Here is a 19,759-nt window from a genome sequence, read left to right as displayed (position 1 = left end):
TATCACTTCTCCTTCCACTTCTTGCAGCAGCCCAAATTTCTGGTTGGTTTTCAAAGACAAATAGTCCAGCTCTGGGATTTTGATGAGCTGATTCCACTGTTGCATGAGGTGGGTTTTAGGACTTTAAAACACAATCTGTCACAGTGAGGTGTGGAAATTCTGAGGGGAACATGCAAGGTGAGAAACTACAGGGAATTATGGAAGGATTTTGAGACTTGTTTTTCCAAAGGAGCAAGGGTCAATGCAATTCTTATTTTGGAGCTTCTTGCTTTTACATCACAAATAGAAGTTCAGGATAAATAAACAAGAGCACAACTTAGTTACTGAGTTTCTTCTAAAAGAAGAAACTAGAACTAAAAATGAGTCTTAGACCAAAGTAATTATGTAAAGAAATTTTATTATTAACAGAATGCAGCATTCAGGTGCACTATAAAAGACCATAGCCCTGTATGAGTGTAATTATTCTATATAGACTTGTGGATCTCCAATATTCGGGGTAAATTATGGGAAAGAATCTTTTGCAAACAAGAAAATGAGAATATAAGCTAAAACCTCTCTTGTTCATTGTTTCAGTAAATTTTACTTTGTTGTTCTACACTAAAAGTAATTTGTCACTGCAGGATATCAGTTAAATATCAGATTTCAATTATTCCTTCAGTTAGCAAAGCAAAAGCATCAAAAATTAGAACAGGAAAAGAAGGCATATTCACAAAGAAGGATTCATTGAGAGTTTTGCTCTTTAATTGAAACTTACTTTGTCGGTAGGAAAACACAAGACTGGGTATATGTGTTTTTAAGCAACACATACTTCCAGAATGTCTCACTCTTGTGGAATCTTACTAAAATATTGATAACATATATGATGCCATAGTTGCAGATATTACTATGGGGAGTATAACACAGATAAACCAAACAGCTAAGACAGTGAAACTAGAACTTAGCTTGTAAAATAAAAGAAAATATTCAGAAAAATATTTAGAAACCAAAAGCTGAAACCTTCCATTGTATGGCTTGCCAGCTTTTCCATAATTATGTAAATCTATTGCCAGTCCTTCAATAATGCTATTGCTAGAAAAAAATTGAAACTTTTTTTCCTCAAATGTTTCTGAATTTGCATCAGCAAAAACAGTTTTGATTTTGTGGCAGTTTCTCTTTAAAAAAAGCTCAAGTTACTCAGAGACGCTATTGCTCAAAATTTTGCCCTTAACATTCTGTCTTAGAAACAATAAAGGAAAGAAAACAAAGACAGATAAGGCCACGGATTTTGATCAGTGGCTATTCTGGTACACTTCTTTGAACAAAGATACTCTCTCACAAAAGCAAAAAACCCCAACCACCTCAGTTTTACAGAACTTAGCAGGGCTTCCTACTGTCTCATACTTTTCACAGCCAAATATAGAATTTCTCACCAGGTATACATTTGATTCTCAATTTTGGCTATTTTTCTGATTAAATAATCCCATGTATAATAATCTCTAAGTGCTCATGAACTAAGGAATGCATGCAGGTTGCTTTTGGAAGTTGGATATCCAGATTCGCTTTTCAGTTGCAGCAGAAGCAGATGGATATACTAGAAATGGTTTGACTTTCCTGTGCTTTATTTTTATCATTTATAGTCCTGAAGATAGTGATGGATTAGTGTGTATGTCTTTTGCATTTAGACACACAATTAGTCTTCCCAAATTATGAGGCTAACTTCCATATACGTTCAGTGAAGTTGAGCTCCTCCTGAGGCAACTGATAACCTAAATGATCCGAATATCTTCTTCAGAGTACATGGAGACATTTGGCCTACAGCTGATTTTTTTCAAATGAACAGCCTGTCATAGAGCTAATTTCTGTAGGCAGATACTTTCAGAACAAGATTGAGAAACTGAAAAGGCAGGGATTATTCACAAGACAAACAATAGGTTGTCTGGAGGAGCTACTGACCTACAGTGTGATCTACTACAGACCAAGGGCTCCCGATCTTCACTGAGTTAATTTTTTTTAAAGATGCTGTTATAAAGTTTCTTTACAGGATATCATGTTTGCTGCATAGCATTCCAATGTTATTGCAGAACAGGAGCCTAAAGAAGATATTGATATGTTGAAACCAAACCTGCTCTGACCTCCAGAGACCCCTTAAAACCTCCTCCTCCTAATTACCTCACACCAGATCACAAGCTACACCATCATGAAACTCTAACATATAGAAACCACAGGACTGTTCAGTGTTTTGTAATTCAGACACTGCTACACCACCAGACAAGCAAGCTCCAAGCTCTGCCAGAGAGAAGGTGCACAAGAAGCTGGGAGGGAGCATAGCTGGGACAGCTGACCTGAACTGGCCAAAGGGATATTTCATACCACAGAATGTCATGCCCAGTATATAGACTGGGGGAGCTACCTGGAAGGGGAACTCATTGTGGTTTGGAGATGGGTTTTGCTTCAGTCAGTGAGTGGTACGGAACTATTGTGCATCATTTGTCATTCTTGGGTTTTATTTATTTCTCTCTCTCTCCCCTTTTTATTATTATTATTGTTCTTGTTGTTGCAATATTATATTTTACTTCATTTCAATTATTAAACTGTTCTTTTCTCAAATAAAAAGTTTTACTTTTCTTTTTTGATTCTCTTTCCCATCCCAAGAGTGTTGGGAAGAAGTGAGTGATTGCATGATACTTAGTTGCCAGTTGGGGTTAAACCATAACATCCTCCCAAGTCACCCAATCTTGCTTCCACTGGCCATACACTTTCTTCTTTTTGCCTTAGCTCCACAAAAATATCCCTGGTTAGCCAAGCTGACCTTCTGCCTCACCAGCATGACTTCCAACATTTTGGAATTGCATGTTCCTGTGCCCTTAAGAGATGGTGTTTAAAATGTGACCACAGTGATAGATCCCAGCAACTTCAAAGCCACTTTCCTAGGGGACCTTGCAAAGCAGCTCCCTTAGCAGCCTGAATTCTGCTCTCCTCTTATCCAGAGTTTTGCTAGCAAATTTCCTTCTGTCACCAGATATTTTAAATTAAACTACTCCATGTTCCAAAATTTCCACCACTTCAGTCATGAGGCTCTCTTGTTAACAAGCAACAAATCAAGGAGGATGTGCTTTCTAATCAGGTCCCTTAGTACGTGTACCAATATATAATCATTGCTACTCATGTCGTACCCATCCTTTGGGTGCTTCTCAATGGAAGAGGAGAAAATACTTCTTCCCTCAACCTCAGAAAGGCTAAGTGACCTTGTGTTCCTTCCCTAATCAATGAGGCTGTGAAAGAGGATCTGCTCCAAAATAGATATTGTGGGGAGGTAGAAGGAGATGGTGTATGAGTAACTGAGGAACAGAGGTTCCTGTTTCAAGCATTACCTTATGGAGAGAGTCATATTATAGCTCATGTTATCATATTTAGAGGTACAGATTGTTTAGGCTTTCAAAGAGAACCATCAGAAATACACATTATTAAAATATAACCATAAAACGACCAATTTTTTAATGAGATCCATCTCTATTTCCTATTTCTGTATTTAACCAATAAAAATCATAGAATCATAGAATCAGCTGGGTTGGAAGGGACCTCCGAGATCATCAAGTCCAACCCTTGATCCACTACCACCGTGGTTGCTAGACCATGGCACTAAGTGCCACATCCAGTCTTATCTTAAAAACCTCCAGAGACGGAGAATCCACCACTTTCCTGGACAGCCCATTCCAATGCCTGATCACCCTTTCTTTACAGAATTTCTTCCTAAATGATGTGACAAATTGAGAGGAAAAAAACCCTTCTTATCTGCAATATTGTTACATGAAGTTTTGCTTTCCTGTTTATGTTTGTATTTGTGTTCTTGTCTGTCTGGATACCTACAATTAAATAAAAGAGAGTCTATTTAAAGAAAGGACCAGTCAGAACAGGTAAGTGAAAAAAAGTTTAAAGCAATTAAGAGTGTCAGTTCCCCTGCAGCCAGAGTTATTACAGAGACTACTTGCCAGAAAAGAAAAAGAACTTTGAGCAAGAGAGCAGAAGCTACCCAGACTGATGCAGACAGGAGCACCTTGCAAGGTGAGAATGTGCTGCCCTCCCAAAACAGACATCATCACAACAAGCAGAGAACCTGCCCATGTCACACTCAGAAGTTCAGGCTGCCATTTCAAAAGGCTTCAGTTGAAATACTCTCAAGTGTTTGATGAGTGTGTTCTGTGAAACAGAGTGGGGAACAGGCCTAGGTGTTCATGTTTCTGAGCATTGTTTCTTCCCTTTTTCAGGATGTCTCTAAAGTCAGACCCATTCCTATCTCAGGTGTTTAGTGGTGCCCTATCAGCTGCTGTGGGAGAGGGGCTTGCCTGGGTAACAAGAAGGTAAAGGAGAGCTTGAGGCTGCTCTGGAGCACCACAGCACATCTAAAGAAACAGCGGGATATATGCTTTCCTTGTATGACTTGGTCTTACACGCTTTGTACTTCCAGATTTTGATCATGCTTTCTTCTGGAGAAAGTCTGGGCAGGTGGAGGTGACTCAGTCACTTTAGCAAGTCTTCAGGCCCCAGCCCTGGCTGGACCAGCTAACACCATCCCAGTTGATACAGAAGGGTTTGTTACATAGGACTTGGGTGGAAATGGAGAAGCCAAGCTCCTAAAACTGACATTACAACACTGGAGAGGAGCCCTGAGTCTTCGGGAAGGAGCCAGCTCAGCCAACAACCCAAGAGGCAGGTGAAAGGCAAAGTGAAAAGGTGACTTGCAAATTAGCAGTACATATTCTTTAACTTCTAGGATGCACTACTTTAGCTGCATTTTCCCCCACCTTTTCCACTTTCTCTTTTATCTTTTTACCTTCCTTTCCTTGTTTCTTTTCACTTCCACCTTGATTTACTTGAGTTTCTCTATCTGCCTTGTGCCTGTCCCTCTGCCTCTCTGCTGTTCTCCTCCCCCTCATTACTTTCACGCAGAAGGCTGCAAGACCTTCTGAACTTTACCTCACACCTTCTCATTTTGGCATCTCCTCTTCCTGTGCAGCAATCAGTGCCAACCAAGGCACGTCAGCTAAACATCTGCTCTGGCAACAGTTTCTCTTCAAACTTGTCATAGCACAACAAGTGAATTTTCAGCTTTGGAATTAAATGTGCATTCCATTTTAGGGCTTAATATCAAAATTAGATTTATCTTCTATGGTTCAACAAATTTGGCAAATGAAGTTGAGGATCTTTTGCTAACTCTGCATCATAACAATATATAAAGGGAGAGCAGAGCTAAACAGTTTCTTGGAGAAGCTTGTTATAAGCCAGCAAATTGTTTGTAGCTATGGCATTTTTCAGGCACTGCCAGAAGAAGGGCTGAGACTGAGGGTTAGTTGGCCATTCCAGGACAGAATTTCGACACAGCCTCTTCCTCAGACGGACATAGCGCGACTTCTGCAAAACCTTCTCAAGGAATATCAAGACAATGACATCCAGTTTTTCATCTAGAAGCCGCTGGTGGGCCATGTAAAAGGTTGTCCTGAAACTGCCACTTTTAATATACTTATTGGTCAGCACAAATACAGTCTTTTTGCTCAGCTGAATGCTCTGGGAAAGGTTGTCAAAGACCGGCTGTCCCGGGAGCCAGTCCCTTGCTTCCAGGCATAAATTGAACTGCCTGGCTTTTCGGTCTTCCAGCCTTCTAACCAGTTCTTCCATCACCCAGTCATTCACAGCTGGATCTTCGTTGTCATAGGCAATAAAAGCATCGTAACAGGCATCTGGTAAAGATAAACGCCGATAGCCCTTCAGCTTGGCAGTGCAGTAATGGTAACTATACCACACATCCCAGAAGTACAGATGGCTCGTCACCGCAAGCACCATAAAGCTGAGGACGGTTGAAGCTGATAGAGCATACAGGATCAAATACGAGGTGTCCAGCTCACAGGTATACAGATCCAAGAAAACCACGCTCCTTCCCTTATGTGCCCCTGGGCCAGCACAGGTCACGTCTGAGGCCAGAAGAGGAATAGTCACCTGAGTCTGATTGATCCACCAGACAAACCACACGGCCTCGCAGTTGCACCTGAAAGGGTTGCCATGCAAAAGCAGCATCTTCAGGTTGTTGATGACATTTTCAGGGAAGCTAGATTTCTTAATTATTTCAATCTTGTTTGAGCTGAGGTCCAAATACCTCAGTTTAAAAGCACCTCTGAGAAAATGTTTGGTTAGCTGATGAATATGATTGTTTCGGAGCATCAGTTCTTGCAGTGATGAGGAGCAATTGGACAGTTCTCGGGGAACAGTGGTCAGAAGGTTATTGCTCAGGTCCAGAGTTACTAGTTTCTTCAGATAGTGGAGGTTTTCCCAGTTGAAACTCTTCAATTGATTATTGGTTAAGTTGAGGAGCTTGAGTTTGGGAGGCATTGCTTCAAAAACAGTGGGAGGCAAAAAACTGAGTGAGTTGAAGGAAATATCCAGTTCTTCCAGGCTGGTCAAATTCTTGAAGAAGGATAAGTATCTAGCATTGCCATCCATCCATAAAACATCTAAACGATTTCCTCTAAATTCTAAAATTTGAAGAGATTGGCTTTCCATTCCTGTGTTAATGGTGGTAGAAATGTCATTATCGTTCATCATCAGCTTTCTCAGATGTGTCAAACTTTTTATAAAACTGAGCTCTTCAGTAATACCTTCTGCCAGAAAATAATGTTGATTATTGCTCAGGTCAAGAATTTCTAAATGTTCTAGCTCTTTGAAAGCAGTTTGGTATAGCAAATCAACCCTGTTGTTAGAAAAATCCAGATATTTCAATCCAGACAAGTAGGAGAATTCACTTCCATTTAAAGTTTGACTTATTGCATTATCTGACAAGTTGAGACATGTAAGGGAGCTAAGTCCCTGGAAGTCTGAGGGGTTAATAAAAAACACATTATTTCTGCTCAAATCCAGAGTTTTTCCAAATTGCAGGCAATCTTCCTTAACTGAAGATTGATAGGAAGCAGCCTCTTTATCTTTGGAACGGCAACTTCGCTCATACACATCATACCTGAAATAATGCATTTCTGGTAATGCTTGCCTGATGTACTGCTCTACTGAAAACCCAAGATTAGAGCAGAATCCATTGGAGTTGCTTTCCCCTGAAGAAGGAGAAATTTTATTCACTGAGAGGTCTATGAACTTAAGAGCTGGGAATTCTTCGAACACTGTCAGGTTTGCAACTTTAATAAAATTAGTCCCAAGATCCAAGACGGTGAGATTCCTAAGACGGAGCAGTGGGCGTAGATCCTCCTCTCTCAGTTCTTTAAAGACATAACCCTTGAGCCTCAAGGTTTCCAGGTTAGAGAGGGAAGAAAATGTCTCAGACAGTTTCAAGAAGGGAGAATACAACTGGAGTTCAAAATTAAAGGACAGATCAAGCTCCACCAGGCTGGGGACAAACTTCAAAAACTGAGCATCTCCAATCTCCTTCATGAGGAAATTTTGGGAGAGGTCAAGTTCTTTGAGGTTCTTGATGTTTTTAAACCAACTGCGGGGTACGCTCTGGAGAGAGTTACTGTGAAGTCGCAAAATTCTTAAATTTTTCAAGGAATCAAAAGCCTTTGAATGTATCTGAATCGAGCCACTGGTGCAGGGAGTGCAAGGATATGGGGCATTATAGCAACGTGGGCAGTTGCCACTTAGATCGAGAATTTCTAGGTTGGGAAGGGCACTTAAATCCTGCTCTTGAATCACTTGAATCCTGTTATTGTAAATATACAGTTCCTTCAAAGTAGATGACAAATTGGGTGGAATATGTGTTAAGTTGTTGGACTTCAGGGATAGTATTGTTAATTTTTTCAGCTCCAGAAAGGCTGTTTCCTCAATCTCAAATGAAACATTGCATGGATTGCGGTAGTAACAGTTCTGTCCCAGATACAATACCTCAATGTTTCCTAGCTCTGACAAGTTGGCTTTTTGGATAGAAAAGATAGTATTTGCTTCCAGGCTCAGCAGGGTTAAAGTAGCAGGAAGACCTCGGGGTATTTCCAACAGCTGGTTTGCATCCAAGTACAGTGACTTCAGTCTTGTCAGGGCAGCAAAACTGCCATTCTCAATCAACAGTCCTCTGTTGCAGATAAGATTTTTGGGCCCCAGTCTGACAGGCACACAGTTGCATCTGAAGTCAATCTCCATGAGGTTTTTAAGTTGAGCAAAGGATGTTGGATAGATATGGGGAATATGGTTAATACTCAGGGTGAGGTTGGTAGCGTTTTCAGGGATCCCTCTGGGGACTTGTGTGAGACGCCGGTAGGTGCAGTCCACTGTCACAGTACCTTCTGAAGATTTAACATCACAAGGCAAAGTTTTGGGAAACCAAGCTCCAGACAGCAGCATCGGAAACAGGAAGAGCAAGACAAAGAGCAAAGCATTTGACATCTTTGCACGAGGTACCTAAAAATAAGGAAGCACAGGTATTAGTTTAAGGTAATTAAACATTTCACCCACACAGTGCGTCAGACCAAATAGGTCTACACTTGTAGATGTGCAGGTAGGATTATAAGTTTTGTTGGTATTTTGTTGGTATTCCTTACTTTATTATCAGGATGTATTGCAGCGTTAATATAAATATCACTCTCTAAATAAGGAATTGGTAAAAAAATCTACTGAAAAAATGGCAACACAGGTGATTGAAATTTACATCTCTGTGAATGTTCTTTTCTTTTAAGGGGAAACAGGAGGTGTTAAACTTCCAGCAGATTGCCATTGCATACTGGAGTAGATGACAAAAGTTACTGTTTCATAGTGTATGATAGATAAAATCTATAGTCCCTTAAAAACTAGTGTAGACTTTCAAACTTACTGAAGCATCAGCACAGGTGGAGAGTTGACCTAAGCCAGTCTATGGCTTTATTTCCATAAGGTTTAATACCACCTTGCATTTTCACTCTTCAATAAGGACAGGGGGCTGAGAAAACACTGTAGCAATGTAAAGTGTGAAAATGAAAATCAAAGACAGGTTTAAAATTGAGCATGTTCCATATAAGACTCATAAGCATTAAATACCCAGAGCCAAAATCCCACAGGCATTTAAAGAAACTTTCAAAACATTCTCTGTGTCTGTCAAGTCTTTGTGCTCTTGCCTACTTTATAGATTTATGTGTATTACGGGAAGGACAATAAGCTTTTAATATGTCACAGCTTACCCCTTACTTCCTCAGCAGTGCTCAGTGTCAAAGGAACCCTGGCTGGCAAGCTGCCAGCCTTGGCTTGTGTGACACAGGCAGAGAGGCCGTGACCATTTTGCTGCACTGCCCAACATCTTAACTGCTGGCGTCAGGTGCTGGCTATTTCTCCCTTGAAAACTCAGTGTTGAAGGCTTGGAGATGCACGGCACATAGAGGGCTCTTAAATAAGCAGGATTGTCAGGATAATATTGATTAAATGTTAAAACTCAGGTAAGCAGCAGAAAATTGGATGATTAGGTAAAATGTCCAAGATACAAGGAAATAGTTTTTTCTCTTTAGCTGGGGCACAAGAATATACAGAGACCTGCTCAAGCAGTCTGTGCAAACCCTGTTGAGTGCTACAAAGACATGCCTTGCAGGTGACACAGACTTGAAGTGAAGTGAACCTTCCTGTTGTATGCTCTGTTTACAGTGTCTCCTAGACAACTTTGTGCTTTTGTGTTGCCTTATAGAACTATGCTAAACCTACCTCTGCATCCATGTACCTGGAAGAGTGACCTGCAGGGCAGCAGATGTGTGAGAAGGCAGATCAAGTCTCACACAGCACTGCACTTCTGCTATCTAGAGTCCACAGCCTAATGGCGTCACTTTGGGGGTTCAGAGCCTCAGAAGAAAAAATGTAGAAGTCCACTGCAGATCTTGAATTCAGTGTAAGCTAATATAGTACTACACTCCAGCCTTTCCTCTACCACAATTTCCTTTCCCATTCACTGCCAGTGCGGCGGTGTCACCTTCCTTTCAGCAGATCCTCTAAGAAAAGGCAAAGTAGCTTAATACTGTGGCTGGTAGTCACAAGAATCATTCATGGAATATCTCAGAGAAGGTTAACCCGGACTAACCAGACAGTGCCTGTGAATTTACATTTAATTATCTCCAAGTCTTGTGATGTCGTTTGTTATTAGTCGTACTATCATTTGGTTATTCATCATGGAATTCACATTGGACTCTCACCCAGACGAACGCCACTGCGTAAGAGAGTTTACCAGCATTTTCAGCTCAGTCTAGCCAATCCCCTTGAGAGGAAGATTAACTTTTCTGATTTCCTGATGTAGGAAAGTCTTTGGATGAAAATGATGCATAAGAAGAATCACAGTATGTGGGGAGCAAATTTGGAAAAGATAATAAGCATTCATTTCCTCCCAGCTCCCTAGATCTTTTTCTTAAACTCTTTTTTCTCCACTAATGCAGTCAGGGATGTGAAAGGGAGAAGGGAGGGCTCTACCATTGCTATTCATTACATGGAAAACTGAAGGTCTTTATTCAAATGACAAGAGGCATTGCCAAAGAAAAATATAGAATCTTGTAAATATTTTGCCCACCTTCCTTCCCTTTTTTCCCAGGAGATATATCACATTATGGCTGTAAAAGATGGTATGAGACTAAAGAAAAGGCAGAGAGAGTCTATCCTAACCAAAGCCTATCCTAACCAGATGATGTTCCAGCACCTGCCTCTCTCCACCTCTTGCTTTAGCAGACCCATGGATCCCAGGGCCAGGACCATTGTCCAAGGCAGGTTCCCATGGAGCATGGTAGAGAGGTGGTAGGGAAACTGCAGAGACTCTGCACTGCAGGACATGTGGTTCCATCATATAGGTGCCATTAACTGGGCATCTGTTGATGCACAACACAGCAGAGCATGAAGTGCCAGTCGTCACCAGCCATGGACACAGAACCTGCAGTCACTGAGGGAAATACTGACAGTCACTGCATGTCAAACTCCAGGAGTCTTTCTGACTTTAAAAGAAGGAAGGTATACAAATGAGGCCTGCAGCCATGAGATATGTGGTGAAGGGATTTCCATTATAGCCTTGAGGTATGTTGTGAAGGGATTTCCATGAGATACGCAATGAGATATGTGGCTAAGGGATTACCAAGGGCATGATGGCATGCTGAATGGGTGATTATCAGGCAGACACTGGATGATCCTTTTACCTTCAGTCAAGAAGTAGAAGAGGAAGTGATGCTAAGGTGTCATGATTCTGTTCTGCTCTTGTGCAAGACTCACAGTCTTTGTAATCTCTCTCTTTTTTACTCTCAATATCCTTCATTTACATATAAAGTGGCTGCTCCCTGTCCCTCATTTATGAAGGCAGTAACAGAACATTTGACCACAGTCTCACCTCCACTTCTCCCAAAATTATATATTGGCTTAAACTGGTTAAACTGGATTTAAAATCCTCATTGACAGAGGGTGAGAATATGACCATATTGCAAAAAGTCAATGGTCTTGCTTCTCTCTCTTCCCCAAAATAGGGAAGATTTCCATGGTAAGATTTGCACCTCGACTGCATTGGAGTATTCCCAGGAGCACTTACACATAACACTGTACACTCATGTTTTGCAGATCTAGTGAATTTATTGGGGAAATATGAAAGAATCTATAACCTCTTGCTTCAATAAACTGCACTATTAGTTAATCTGTGTTCATGAAGTTCTTATTGAACTTGACCAGATTTACAGTGATGAATCGGTAATCCTGACTATTGGTGAATCTCTGTTTGTAAAGGAGACCAGGACTGTAGTGTAACCTACATTATTGTTGCATCTGAGAACATGACCAGACTTAAGAGTGATAAATTGGCTAAAATCAGAAATCAAGTCCAGCCTCCACCAGCCCCTCTGCTCTCTGAAGACCAGCTGGAAAGAGCAAGGGCATGAGTTGTCTGCTGAATTGCTCCACTCTTAATGCAACAGAAGGAAAAGTAAATTAGATTCAACCTTTAAAGATTTGATAAACCAAAATAAACTCTGTCCAAGCACTAGAGCAGGACAGGGGCAAGGTGTGATTGCAGTCCAGATTGACAACACAAACTTCCTACATGAACTCATAAGCAGCCACTGCACTCAGGCCCTTAATTTCAGGTGCTTACCCAAGTTCCTCAATTCATTGCCACCAACCTGGGCTGCACTGACGTTCAAGAGAGAGTGGGAGAGGAGAGAGAAAGAGAGTGAGAGAGAGAGAGAGAGAGAGAGAGAGCGAGAGAGAGCAAGAGAGAGCGAGCGAGAGAGAGAGAGCAAGAGAGAGAGAGAGAGGGAGAGAGGGAGAGAGGGAGAGGGAGAGGGAGAGGGAGAGGGAGAGGGAGAGGGAGAGGGAGAGGGAGAGGGAGAGGGAGAGGGACCCCCTCTGTAGGTGCTGCTGGGCTTGAGATGGAAGGAGCTCTGACTGACTACACACCAGAGACTCACACTGCTGATTTAGGTGCCTGAAATCAGGTGCAATGAATATGGGCCTTAAAAGTCTTCATAAATATGTTTCTAGGTTTCTTAAGAAGTCAAAGAAGACCTCCGGAGCATTTACAATGCTCAGATTTTGAACTCTCACATATTACAGTATTATTAGGAACCTAAGTGTTGTTGCAGAGCCAGCCCAGCTCCTACCATCTTTGTGCTTCATTGCTTTGTATATTCTTCTCTTTCCTGATATCTTTGTAATGTATTATGTATTTTAACTGTAAGCTGTTGCATTCTGGTGTTGTATCTGACTATTTGCATGTGTAACACTTAGGAGCTGTTTAAGTACCAGAACAAGTAAAAAGACTTTTAAATAGGAGAAACAAGCAACATCTTTGCAACGAGAAGCTTGTTTAAAAGTACAGCTGGAGTGTGCATGTGAACTGTTCTTTTCTCTGTGATCTACACTTGGCTTCATAAGAAGTTCAAAAAGCAGTAATCTACTGATCCTAATGGGCATGTGCAAAAACCCTTAATGATTTAGAGTGTTCTTCAAATGTTCAGCAACAGTACAACTAGGTGTTTCTGAAGAAAGATTTTCTGCAGGGGTTTCGTATGTATGTAAAGAGTTGACAGGGCTAAAAGCTAGAGTAACACCTCAAAAGTTACAGAAAATAGCAAATATGATATTATACTCTTTCTGAAGTACAGTAGCATGGATAAATGATAGCCAGTTAGTATGAAAGCAAGTAAATGCTTTCCTTTCCTGTCACAATGCACTGCAGCTTCTAACCACAATAGCAAAATTGAACATTTAGGAAATAGAAAAGCAGAAAATGTTCTTGAAAGTTTTCCACAACAGTTCCAGTAAAAGACGTCTAAGAGCAAATTTAAAATGAAAGTTTAACATACCATTTTCTGTGTGCTTTCAGGTCTGGCAGATTTGATGCTGGAAGAGACTGTAAACTGGAGCAGAGGAAAACAGCATAAAAATTGTTCCCACTGGTTCAGCTGAGGTGTAGAGGAGAGTACAATATGACATAACTCACTCAAGGCAACAGTAGTATACACAGTATCTTCTTTCTCTTCATCTGAACACCAAAGGAGGGCAACTATGAAATATTTAAAGAGAGACCATGAGATTAATCAGCTAGGAGATATGCATTGTGTAAGGATAACATTCATGTGAGCAACAAATATTTGCAGAAGCTCAAGTTCCTTTTTTTCTTTTCCATATTTACTGTAAGCCGCATGAAGGGAGACAAAAATTGTTAATTGGCATGAAAGTCTAGTAATTTTTATAATAATTATTTGGGGTTTATTTCTGTAGCTAATAGCTTCAAGGACCCAGATCTTACTAAGAATCACTTGCATGCTAATATAAGCAGACAAATCTCTTAAACTGATTACTTTATGAAAGAAATGTCTATTAAGTTAATGGGACATATGGAAGGGAACCAAAACCAAGAGAAAAAGGGTAATGGTAAGGGCATAGAAAACTGAATACAAAAAGACAAAAACTGCATGGGAGAGTGCACACAAGCTGGATTGAGAATGCTTATTTCTTCAAGCATCCAACCACAGACCTGGTACATGACACTGGAATATGAGATGCTTAATGTCCACTTGCTTTAGTTGCAAGTAGGTTTTCTAAATCACAGTATCCAGTCACCCAATGCTGGAATTTTTGATAGGTGCTCAATGATTTCAGAGATCTTTCTCACAGTTTATGCCTAAAAACTGTGGAAATTTTAATAGTTGTATCAACACTTAGCATTTTCATTTGGAATAATCCTGATTTTTTTTTTTTTATATTAGGAACTTATTGTCATCCAGTGAAGAACTCAAGGGGTTTCAATTCTATGTAAAGTGAAACTGTAGCTTTAGCTGAATGCTAATGGAAATGCAGAGCACTTCTTTGTTTTTTGGTTTGTTTTGGCTTTTTTTACCTAAGAAATGTGGGAAGTAAAATATTTCCCTTCAACGAGTTGGAAGCAGGGTAAATTCAGGGGAGTTCATAAGTCAAGAACTTCTGAACTATAATTTGATTTTTAGAGGCACAGGGAGTGCCTGATTTACTGATTTCAAAAGTTCAAATTTTCCTCAGATGTTGCGCAAAATCTCTTTAGTCTCCTGTGAAATACAAAGAAACTGAAAGCAGAAAAGTACTTCCTACTGCATCATGTGTTAGGGGAAGACCTACCGGTAACAGCAAATGTATACTGCTGCCTCACTGAGCAAAGAATACAATTTAAAATAAAGCAGGTGTCTTTAAATGCCTTAACCTTTTATGTAAAAGTTTGTTTGTCAGTTGGCTTGTAATCAGATTAGTGAACTCCCATTTCCGTTTTTTTCCCTTTGTGTTCTAAATGAAAACTGCAAGTTGCTTTAGCTTATTTATCAAAATCAGGATTCTACTCTGTTCATCTCAAAGACGGATAATTTACTTAAAGTTCTAGAGAAAATCTTTTCTCTAAAGTGCTAATCCTCATATAAAGAGTGAGGATACAACCCCTCATATTCATGGTTAATACAACATTCACTGTGAGATTGCATAATTTACCCAGGAAATTATTCAAGGAAACTAGTTAAGTTACTCAATTTTTGAAATACCTAAGTTGACTCTTCAAATTGCTGTTGCTGATACTAGTTGCAGAAATGTGTTTGCAAGCACTAAAAGTAACCAAAACAATAAGGAGAAGACAGCAGTGGAGGAGATTGGCCAAAAACAAGGGCAGAGGAGCACTCAGAGCTCTGGTGAGGGAGGAGACCCAAACCACCCAGGGCACTGAGGTACCTCTGAGGGAGCCTCCTGTACCACAGAAATAGATTTGGCCATTTCTGAAAGCTGAGGCTGCCCCAGGCTACATCCGTGCCAAGACTGACTGACTGGTGTTTACAACAGGTTAAACTTGTGTTCTGGAAGCAAAGGTGCCTGCCACTTTTACTGAAAGTGAGTTACCTTCAAGAGAGGCAGAAGGCATCCAGAAACACCTGAAATAAGATGGAGCTATTTTCCAGGCTCTCCAGGGTCAGCAATGCAGCTACACCTCTCCTTTTGCTTCTTCCCAAGAGACTGATAAGATAGAGTAGCCAGAGAGGGCATCCCTACCTTTCTCTGGAGTGCCAAGGCAGTAATGTTGGAAGCAGTGGGGCACGCTAATGAAGGAACTGCTGGCAAATAATAAAACTGGCCGGTTCAGAGGAATTTTGGGACTTGTAATTGGAATCCTACTTCTTAGTGATGAAATTACTAGCCTGCAGGACCACTGCTTTGAAAAATTTCATGTAGATAATTCTACCATGAATTGGGTAATCCTCCTGGTTTTTCTCAGGCAAAGGCAGTGAGGGAGTACTGGAACAATGTCTGCAGAACAACATGGAACTCAGACACTGCTGGACCCAAACAAATCACATAGCAGGAAAGCAGCTCCATATCAGCAAGCAAGTAACTGTAATGAAGCTCATATTAAACACCCAATAATATCAATTTATCATGAAATATGATATTCTCATTTATCATAGGCCTTGATATTGTCTTTCAAACAACTGTGCATGACATTTCTATGTGTAAGGGCTACTACTCAATAGAGGTTATTTTGATTCTAAGTTCATGAACTGCACTTGAAATTAATTGATTTCCTTTCTACCTCTATGTGTAGTTTTACATATGCAAAATATCTATATGCTATAGGAATATATATTGTGTAGTGTATATATATGTATATGTAGATATGGTTGCAGATACACCATTAAACAATGTCCTAAGTGTTTTAACTCGTGTAACCGAGGACAAAGGCCTGTCACTTACAGTGGTGCAGGCTTCCACTCACATTCCCCATGCCCTTCCTCCCAGGCCCTGGAGCCTGTTCCAGAGCCACAGGGGCAGATTTTCCCTTTACCCTCACACCATTGTTCTCTGGACCATACCCCTGCAAGCCTCAAGGGTCTCCTCAGAGCTGAGGGGCAGTGGTACATGCCTCACTCCCACTTTTCCTCAAAAGTAACTCTGGAAGTGAAGAGTTGATGTGTACCACTGTGACTGGTACGCTCTACTCTGCCCCCTGGTCATGTGGCTAACTAACAACATTTTATCAGGCAAGCAGCACCTGTGACTGAGTGGGTCATATTCTCTTGAGCCTCATTCTCAGGCTCTGGAGGTGTGTGAACCCAGAAGAAAATCCATACAGACATTTTTTCCCCTCCCTCCCAGCCTCAAGATTTTTGGGCACCAGGTCAATTCCTCCCCTCCTTATTGTCCTGGAGGGTCCCAGGCCCATAGTTTACCAGGCCACCCCAGAAGAGGGAGGAGAAGTGGAGCAGCACATGGAGCACTGTCTAGAGATCCAATTGGTTGCAAGGCATAATGGGGGTACTTGGACCTGAGCTGCTGCTGGACAGTGGGACCCAACACCCTCCAGTGGCAGAGACAATTCTACCATCATTTGCATACTCCGAGGATGAAATGAATGATGCATATACATATTTTGTGAGTCTAGATCATAATTGTGATATTGATGCAGCAAACTGTGGACCAAAATTTGACTTGATCTGCAGGGGGTTTAAGTCACTAGAAATCATAAGCAAGGATGTATTATAAATTCTATATTACACTACTTATAGATTGTACTACATTGACTTGGTTTGTAGAAATCTTGTGCCATTTTAAAAATAATTTCTGTGCTATACTAATCATAATATCCTGCCACAACACATGCTTTAGTTGTAACTACAAATTAACACCATCATCATTCTGCCAAAGCCACCCACTATGGACCCTGCAAACAGGTACAGACATAGAATCATAGAATATGCCAAGTTGGAAGGAACCCACAGGGATTGTTGAGTCCAACTACTGGCCCTGCACAGTGACTCCAAGAGTCACACCATGTGCCTGAGAGTATTGTCCAAACACTTCTTGAACTCTGTCAAGCTTAATGCTGTGACTACTTCTCTAGGGAGCCTGTTCCAGTGTCCAACCACCCTCTCTCTGGGTGAAGAACCTTTTTCTAATATCCAACCTAAACCTCCCCTGATGCAACTTCAGGCCATTCTCTTGGGTTCTGACACTGGTCACAGCAGAGAAGAGATATAGAAAAGAGGCCTGCCTCTCCTCTCCCTCTTACAAGGAAATTGTAGACCGCAATGAGGTCTCCCCTCAGACTCCTCTTCTCCAGGTCAAACAGACCAAGTGACCTCAGCCACTCCTTATATGGTTTCCCCTCAAGGCCTTTCATCATCTTCGTTGCCCTCCTTTGGACACTCTCAAATTGCCTGATATCTTTCCTATATTGTGGTGCCCAAAACTGTACAAAATATTCAAGGTGCCAGTGCAGAGCAGAGGGGGACAATCCCCTCCTTCGACCGGCTGGCGATGCTTTGCCTGGTGCTGCCAGGACATGTTTGGCCCTCCTGGCTACCAGGGCACTGCTGGTTCATATTCAACTTGCCTTCAACCAGGACCCTCAGATCCCTTTCCACAGCACTGCTTTCCATCATCTCATTCCCCAGTCTATCTGTACAGCTGGGGTTGGCCCATCCCAGGTGCAGAATCCAGCACTTTCCCTTATTGAACTTCATGTGGTTGATGATTGCCCAGTCCTGTAATTTGTCAAGGTCTCTCTGCAGGGCCTCCCTGCCTTTGAGGGAGTCAACAGCTCCTCCCAGTTTTGTATCATCTGCAAACTTGCTCAGTATCCCTTCCAGTCCTTTGTCCAAGTCATTTATGAAGATGTTGAAGAGCACAGGGCCCAAGATGGAGCCCTGTGGAACCCCACTAGTGACAGGTCACCAGTCCAATGTTCCCCCATTCACTGTTACCCTCTGTGCTTGACCCGTGAGCCAATTGCTCACCCCCCACATGATGTGTGATGTATGATGGACATTTTGTACAGGATATGTGACAGACAGTATCAAAAACTTTACTGAAATCCTAAAAGATCACATCAACTGGCTTCCCTTGATCAAGTTAGGTGGGTTACCTTGTCATAAAAGGAAATCACGTTGGATAAGCAAGAGTTTCCTCTCATGAAGCTGTGCTGGTTGTGACCAATGACTGCATTGTCTTTCGGGTCTTTTTCAGTAATTCCCAGAACAATCTTCTCCATAACTTCCCTGAGCACTGAAGTGAGACTAACAGGCCTGTAGTTTCTGGGGTCCTCCTTCTTACCTTTCTTGAAAATTGGAACAATCACCAGCTTCCAGGCAGCTGGGACCTCTCCAGATTCCCAAGACTGCACAAAAATTATCAAGAGAGGTTTTGAGATAACATCATTCAGCTCTTTGAGAATTCTGAGATGAATCTCGTCAGGCCCCATAGATTTGTAGGAAACCAGCTGGAGCAGTGGGTCCCACAAAATTCAGGGTTGACTAGGAGTTGATAATTTTCACAGTCATGGTCCTCCAGCTCAGGACACTGAGACTCCCTTGGTCCGTCATCTGTCTTGAAGACAGAGGCAAAGAAAGCTTTAAATGCCTCTGCCTTGTCTCTGTCCCTGTTTGTGAGGTGATCATCCTCATCCTGAGACAGGCCAATGATATTTCTATACTGCCTGATATTTCTACACTGTTACCATTAATATATTTGAAAAACCTCTTTTTATTGTCTGCCACATTTCTGGGAGGTTCAACTCCAGTTGAGCTTTGGACACATGAATTTTCTCCCTACAGTGGCAAGCAGTATCACTGAACTCTTCCCATGTCACTTGAAGGGCCTTGAGTGGAATCTGTATGAGGAGCCCCTTGATTCTTACCTAGAGGCTCTCAACTGTGCCATTGTCAACTAGGAGCTCCATATATTCTAATCCTTCTATTACATACAGTGCCAATCGTCCACCTCTTCTGCTCTGCCTATCCCTCTGAAGAGCCTGTAACCATCCGACAGGGCACTCCAGTCACAGGACCCATTCCACCAGGTTTCACTTATGTCAATGATGTCAAATCTCTGGGACTGGGCCAAAGCTTCAAGCTCCTCTTGTTTGTTCCTCATGCTGTGTGCATTGGTGTAGAAACATTTCAGGTGTGGTACATTGTAGGCAATACCTCATGAAGCAGATTGAGGCATTCCATTAGTGCTGGTTTTCTCACATTTTGGCACACCATCCCATCACTCATCACTGATGAGCCTGGGTTTTCCCCTTTCCCCTTTCCAAGCTAGTTTAAAGCTCTATCAATGAGTCCTACTAGCTCCTGTGCTAGAGATCCTTTATGTGTATGTATATGTGTGTGAGTAAAACTCCTAATTTGAGCAGGGAATGCAGCAAATCTCTGTGATGTACCTGTTCTGTGCAAGGTCTTTTATCCTTTTCCATCTTCTACATTTTCTTACAAATACAGCACAACTCAGGCCTGGAGAAGAGACGGATGAGTGTCCACAATCACACCGCATTTGTCACACACAACTGCAGTGGGTCTGGCTGGAACAGAGC

General features: G+C 41.6%; 1 protein-coding gene across 1 annotated transcript; it reads right to left on the bottom strand.

The window, feature by feature from the left end:
- Positions 1-390: 390 nt before the first annotated feature.
- On the bottom strand, positions 391-8,364 carry LOC135410177 (toll-like receptor 7). Its single transcript, XM_064646621.1, has one exon. It carries the CDS (start codon positions 8,350-8,352, stop codon positions 5,227-5,229), a length of 3,126 nt encoding a protein of 1,041 aa, XP_064502691.1. The 5' UTR covers positions 8,353-8,364; the 3' UTR covers positions 391-5,226.
- Between the last annotated feature and the right edge of the window lie 11,395 nt (positions 8,365-19,759).

This window comes from Pseudopipra pipra, chromosome 2 (assembly GCF_036250125.1).
Source record: "Pseudopipra pipra isolate bDixPip1 chromosome 2, bDixPip1.hap1, whole genome shotgun sequence".
NCBI classification, from domain to species: domain Eukaryota; kingdom Metazoa; phylum Chordata; class Aves; order Passeriformes; family Pipridae; genus Pseudopipra; species Pseudopipra pipra.
Note: the sequence above shows the minus strand (reverse complement) of the source record. Positions and strands in the feature narration are given on the sequence as shown.